Below are 6537 nucleotides of genomic sequence, written 5' to 3'. Positions count from 1 at the left end.
ATCATGGAAGCATCCACATTCATGTAGAAGTGTATGCACAGTATTTCCTTATAAATCCTAAATCACACAATCAATCTCTGTTTGTTATGAAATGGAGTGTATCTTAAAGGCGTCATCATGCTTCCCAGACGAAAATGTTCAGTAGAGTTCGTGCATTAATTAAGACAACATTTTGTGACGTTTTTGTTCGATATGGACTTCGGTGAGGGTTTTTTTGGCTGTTCGGGAACACAAATGTTTTTCTGGAGGCGAGCCGAACTTCGGAGCTGAAGTCTACGCCCCTTCGTCGGTGATTGGTCAACAGTATTGTACTATTGTAAAGTGGCTGTTCCACTGGATGTCATAAGGTGAATGCACCAATTTGTAAGTCGCTCTGGATAAGAGCGTCTGCTAAATGACTTAAATGTAATGTAAATGCAGTAGGGATTCTTTAATGACGTCTATGTTGTCGTTTAATGAGACGACTCATTTTCATGCAATTTTTTTCATTAACTAAGATGTTTGGTGCATTCTTTTTCAGATGTAAAATTGTGTAACTAAGATCCCTCTGGCAAAAACGTCAACATTAATGACAGGATTCTTCAGTTATCTTAGATTAATTCGGACTATTTTGAGAAAGTGTATACTGGCTACGGCGTCTCTAAATGGACAAACAGTACTGTAATGAAACAGCAGGGAGCAGGTCTCGAACCCTCAACCTTCTAGCCCGAGGTCCGGCGCGCTATCGACTGTGCCGCAAAAGCATGCTCAAGCGGCAGAGTCGATTTCCGCGCTTATAAACCCAGGGTCGTTACACTACTCCCTCCTTTCAAAGAGCGCGTCCTCGCGCTAGCTTGCGACTTTACGTCTTACAGGAACGCGCTCACCGGCCAAGCACACGCACTGTCGTGGATGCGAGGTCCGATCACTTCCGACACCAATGTAATGAAACAGGCAGGGAGCAGGTCTCGAACCCTCGACCTCCTAGCCCGAGGTCCGGCGCGCTATCGACTGTGCCGCAAAAGCATGCTCGAGCGGCAGAGTCGATTTCCGCGCTTATAAACCCAGGGTCGTTACACTACTCCCTCCTTTCAAAGAGCGCGTCCTCGCGCTAGCTTGCGACTTTACGTCTTACAGGAACGCGCTCACCGGCCAAGCACACGCACTGTCGTGGATGCGAGGTCCGATCCCACTTCTGACACCAATGTAATGAAACAGCAGGGAGCAGGTCTCGAACCCTCAACCTTCTAGCCCGAGGTCCGGCGCGCTATCGACTGTGCCGCAAAAGCATGCTCAAGCGGCAGAGTCGATTTCCGCGCTTATAAACCCAGGGTCGTTACAGTACTATTGACACTTTTCTCATTTTTCAAACAATGGAGTATGCGAGCACACTCGTTCGGTTCGGCTAGGTGCCACCCAAACTGAAGCATAATGATGCCTTTAGAGGGCACCATGCTGTCAGGCTTATGGAGGTTAAACTCCACCTTGGGTGACTCAACTCCTGCAGGGCATTCCACTCGTCCATACATCTCCATGGCAACCTGTACCACCACCACCTCTGATGTTCTGTGATGGATAGGAGGGATATATAATACACACATTACAACTACAAAAAATATAATTATCTACCTGTTGCACTGTGCATCTTGCCAGTATCAATCAATATTATTACCCCCAAAAGTTGTTGAGTTGTGGTGTGTGCGTGTTGTACTTAACAGCTTTTGGGGGTAATAACATTGAGATGTGGGATGTTGGACGAGTGGAAGGCGTCGGTATGCTTCAGTTCGGCTGGTTGGCTAGCCAAAGTTCTAGCCAGTATACACTTTCTCAAAATAGTCAGAATTCATCTAAGATGACTCAAGAAATCTGTCATTAATTTTGACGTTTTTGCTGAGGAGATCTTAGTTACGCATTTTACATTTAAAGATGTTTGGTGCAGTATTTCTCAATGAAAAAATGTGCATGAAAATGAGTCGCCTCTTGCTGAATGACAACAGAATTTACTGAAGAATCCTACTGTTGAATACCGACTTCGGCTTGGCTCAAGAAAAAATGTTGTGTACCTGAACAACTGAAAAAAACCTTACCAAAGTGGTTAAATTACTGGTACATTAAAGCACATGCACTGTTCCCTTACAGTAAATACAGTCAAAAGTTATTAGCCGTGGATCCAGGGATCAATGATTGGGACATCGCTGGATCCTGAGTTGGAATATGTTCATTCAAGTAATCTCACTGTGGAGATCGGTTGGCTACAGTATCTGACAGAAAGACACCATGACAAATCACGTCATTCACATAGTCCTTGTGGGAGCAGTCTAAATGATTGGCCTATATGATGCGCAGCTCATGGCTGTCTGAGAGTCCACAGCTGGCCTTGTGTCCATGGAAAAGCTTGGCCAGGGCCTCCATGTAGAGGCCATGGTAGTGATCCACTTCCTCCTGAGTGGGGGAAGGCCGCTTTGGCACTGGGATAGGACTACCCACTGGAGAGGAATACACAAAAATGGGTGGAGCAGAGTGAGATACTTAACACTATGTTGCTGTGCATACAAAGAAAGAGAGCATTTGTTCAAAGCTACACAAGCTGCGTTCTATAATCAGAGTCACTCGAAGCGGTTTTCTAATCTAGTGAATTACTAAAGTAACTTTAAAACTCACTAAAAGTTACTAAAACACTTCTGAAGCCACTAATTTTGCAAACTACTGTGTAACAGAAAAAAGCTATACCTCAGTAACCGATTGCAACTCTGGAAGAGATTGTAGATCATAAGACAACGCTGTGCATTTTCAAAATAACAAGTTAATCAGTAAATTAAGCAAGGCATTTCATTGACATAGTCACTGACCGACAGTGGTGACAGGGCAGTGGTAAGGCATCCAGAACCAGCATCCACCCACGAACAGACAGGGGGCAAAGCCCATGAGCTTCTTAAAGAGTTGCTGCAACCTCCAGCCCAAACTGTCCTCTGTGAAGATCACCTGGCGGAAGATATTGTTCTCCCCATACGAGTAGACAGGCACCAGGTCAGCTCTGAGGAACAACAAGAGAGATGAGAACTGACCCACTGGGTTGTTATCTAATAAATGTACAAAAAAGTAATTCTTAAACACAGCCAAAAGCAGTTAGCCAGTCAGTTCAGTGGATCAATGATGTAGCTATGTGATGTATGGTTGTATTTTTTTATAACTACAACACTGCTTTCTTGTTCATTCGTGGCCTCTCACTACTGGTCCATCCATAAGATAGATAACTCACCCAAACTCCAGGGCCACCCGGACGAAGCCTTTCCTCTGCTTCATATACACAGTATTGACCCCAGGCAGACTCAGCAGAGACTCAGCAGCGCCCCCTATCACAATCACTACCGCATTGCCTTTCCCACTTTTAGATAGAAGGTGCTCTAGACTTGGCTTGCTGACTGGATAACAACCTGATGAGAGGAATAACAGACAGAGAGACAGACAGAGAGTAATTCATTGAACAGAGGCGAGTAGAAGGATATTGTGTTACATTAAGGGGGGAATTAATGGTGATTGATTGGCAACAACACAACATCCCTTTTCCTCACAGAAAACATTTACATCTCCGTACAATATCCACTACTACAGCTTCCAGAGAGCTAAACTTCCCTGGAAGCCATATATACCTGTGGCCATGGCATATTCCCTGTAGAGGGGGACCTTGAAGATGCCACTTAGTATGCAGAGGCAGGAGCGCACCCCAGGGAAGAGGTCCATAAAGCCACAGGCCTCAGTGCTGAAAGAGGTAAAGGCTCCCATACTCATGACCCCATGAGGATGACACCCTAAGATGTAGTTCTTGTTTGGATTCAACTCCGCTGTCTTCACCAACTGAACAAAGGCAGGGAGAGAGATACAGATTGGGGGAAAGAAGCAGGGTGTTTAAAATGATTAAGACAAAAAACAAAACAATAATTCCAGTCAATTTACAAAGCTTGTCATCATCAACATACCTTCATTGGGAAGTAGTCCCTTACGTGTTTCCACATTTTCCAGTTTCTCACAAATGCAGTTCTCCTGCCCCCTGGTGGTGACAGAGCAGAACTTTCACACAAGCAAATTAAGTTGCACACATTCGGGAATTCAATTTTTTGTTTACTTGAGAGTTAAAAGAGACCTTAGAAGAGATTAGTATTACTTGAAAAATGCATAACATTGAAGAATTCAGGGCAACATTCAGTATGCCAGTACCTCTTTCAGGTGTGTGCCAGTCCTTCAACTGCCATATGAAGTAGAGAGTAGGCAGTGGCCACAGAGAGGTAAACATAAGGTACACCATCAACCCAATACAAGCCAGACCTGAGGAATAGGGAATGGTGAGCGGGTCCACAGGGAGGGATGCAAAATATGACACATACATTTTGCTCAATGCCAGTCAGCATAAGGGCTCCCGAGTGGCACAGTAGCCTAAGGCACTGCATCTAATTGCCTGAGATGTCACTACAGACCCAGGCTGTATCACATCCGGCTGTGATTGGGAGTCCCATAGGGCGGTGAACAATTGGCCCAGCATTGTCTGGGTTAGGGTTTGGCCGGTGTAGGCAGTCATTGTAAATAAGAATTTGTTCTTAACTGACTTGCCTAGTTAAATAAAGGTTAAAAACATTTAATTAAAAAGCATGTTTCCCCCTCACACAAATGTACAAGCACAGATACATGCAAATATGGAGTCTCACCTAATAAGAGGAAGGTCAGTATCCATTGCAGTACACTGATATGCTCTAGGAAATCCTTCAATTTAGTCTTTTTCTGCTTCATCCCTTCAACCTAAAGAGCAAAAAGAGATCCAGTTCAATATGATCAGGCATTCCCACCTCTGTCCGCAATTTGTGTGTTTCAAATGAGATCGTCTTGGGGACGTGTAGGGCTTTAGGCTAGGCTACTACACTTGTTGGAGTCTTGAGATGACAAAGTGGTAGTCTACATCACTAATCTAAATTCAATTTTACTTGTGACTTTAGCATTGGCGATAGCCCTAATGTCTGTGCATCAATATATCATTATGTCTAGCCTACGGAATACCAATCAAAAGATCAGGGCAATGTGTTAAATGTAAAATCGATAATCCACCAAAAAGTTTACTTGACAATCTAGACAAACTAGAATGCATTTTGGCAAACTGGTTAAATTACATTTAATCGGAAAAGGATTTGATTCTTGTTACCTTTCCTGTAATTTCCCCTAAATTGTTCACAGAGCAACTGTCCGGAGTAGCCTAGCAGACCTAACGTTATACCCTGCATGGACGTAGGCTACTTCGATCGACTGTCCGGAGTAGCCTAGTAGACCTAACGTTATACCCTGCATGGACGTAGGCTACTTCGATCGACTGTCCGGAGTAGCCTAGTAGACCTAACGTTATACCCTGCATGGACGTAGGCTACTTCGATCGACTGTCCGGAGTAGCCTAGTAGACCTAACGTTATACCCTGCATGGACGTAGCCTACTTCGACCACAGTTCAAGTTGCATATATGGCAAATAACGATTCACTTCCACCCCCAACACGTTGACACACTAACGAGCTATTGTTAGTGTGTCTAATATGTTGAACCATTGACAGTAGAACAAGTTAATATATTAACAATACTAGTATCTTTAATAGTAACTCAAGATCATCTATCTACTAGAACAAATCTCGGAGCGGAAGAGTATGTCCCTCGGTGAGTTTCCGGATCAACAGTCAAACCGCAGATAGAACAATGAGAGATATTTCACTGAATGTATAAATATGAAGCATCCGCTTGGCGTTTCCACTCATTAATAAATATGCTAGTGATGACGTTAGATTGATTTTGTCCAACATTCTGCAGAATTTTGCCAAACACTATAATCTGTTACGAGCAGAGCGAACAAAGTTTTTTAGACTTTACCTTTTGTCAAAGATTTTAAAAATTGCGTTGTTTAGAAGGAGTGCAAAGGCGAATTGGGTTATTGCACCCGCACACTTAACGGAAATGTGCAAATGTCTGTTAGAACGCGCCAATACGACCTCGCTAGCTTGTGCTTGGCTCTGCCCACCTCCTTGCTTGTTCTGCCCACTATGACTCATTTGTTCCCAATAGAAACGACGGGCTGTGGTCTATCTTGGTTTAGCTATAAAAAGTATTTGGTCAAACGATAGATCGCAGCCTGGCTTCTTCTTCTTCTTCTGTGTGGTTTAACTGCGTTTGGCGTTCAATATGTTGCATTACCGCCCCCAATTGGACAATGGTATAATTCCATTATACTTTGTGATACAAAATGGCATAAAAGGAAAATAAAAAAACACCCAACTAACCCTACCCCTTTCCACTACTTTGACCCTATCTGCTCCTGCACCATGCCAATGGGCTGGGAGGACAGGACACCACCACTCAACACACCCTGTATCTCATACACTCAAGTACGTCTCTGCAGCTGCCACCACAACATCTATTTTCTGTGATTTACGTTCCATTTCAGCGATACGGTTGATTACCATTGCTATGAATGATAAGAAGCCAACCTTACTGAAGCATATATCTGCTCCTTTTATTCTCTGTCCCCAACAAAC

At 43.8% G+C, this 6537-nt stretch overlaps 1 protein-coding gene across 3 annotated transcripts; it reads right to left on the bottom strand.

The window, feature by feature from the left end:
- Window positions 1-1963: 1963 nt before the first annotated feature.
- LOC129868494 (diacylglycerol O-acyltransferase 2-like) lies at window positions 1964-6158 on the bottom strand. Of its 3 annotated transcripts, none has more exons than XM_055942524.1 (8): window positions 6024-6158; window positions 4680-4770; window positions 4195-4302; window positions 3957-4027; window positions 3630-3834; window positions 3239-3413; window positions 2829-3013; window positions 1964-2465 (listed from the first exon to the last, which is right to left on the bottom strand). In XM_055942524.1, the coding sequence occupies exons 2-8, from the start codon at window positions 4759-4761 to the stop codon at window positions 2311-2313; spliced, it is 981 nt and encodes a 326-aa protein (XP_055798499.1). In that variant the 5' UTR covers window positions 4762-4770; window positions 6024-6158; the 3' UTR covers window positions 1964-2310. The 3 variants fall into 3 exon arrangements, with proteins under 3 accessions (XP_055798499.1, XP_055798496.1, XP_055798498.1); XM_055942521.1 differs by lacking the exon at window positions 6024-6158 and adding an exon at window positions 5876-6017; XM_055942523.1 differs by lacking the exon at window positions 6024-6158 and adding an exon at window positions 5168-5842.
- Between the last annotated feature and the right edge of the window lie 379 nt (window positions 6159-6537).

Source organism: Salvelinus fontinalis, chromosome 13 (genome assembly GCF_029448725.1).
Source record: "Salvelinus fontinalis isolate EN_2023a chromosome 13, ASM2944872v1, whole genome shotgun sequence".
Classification (NCBI taxonomy): domain Eukaryota; kingdom Metazoa; phylum Chordata; class Actinopteri; order Salmoniformes; family Salmonidae; genus Salvelinus; species Salvelinus fontinalis.
The sequence above is the reverse complement of the archived record's forward strand: the minus strand, read 5'-3'. Positions and strand labels throughout refer to the sequence as shown.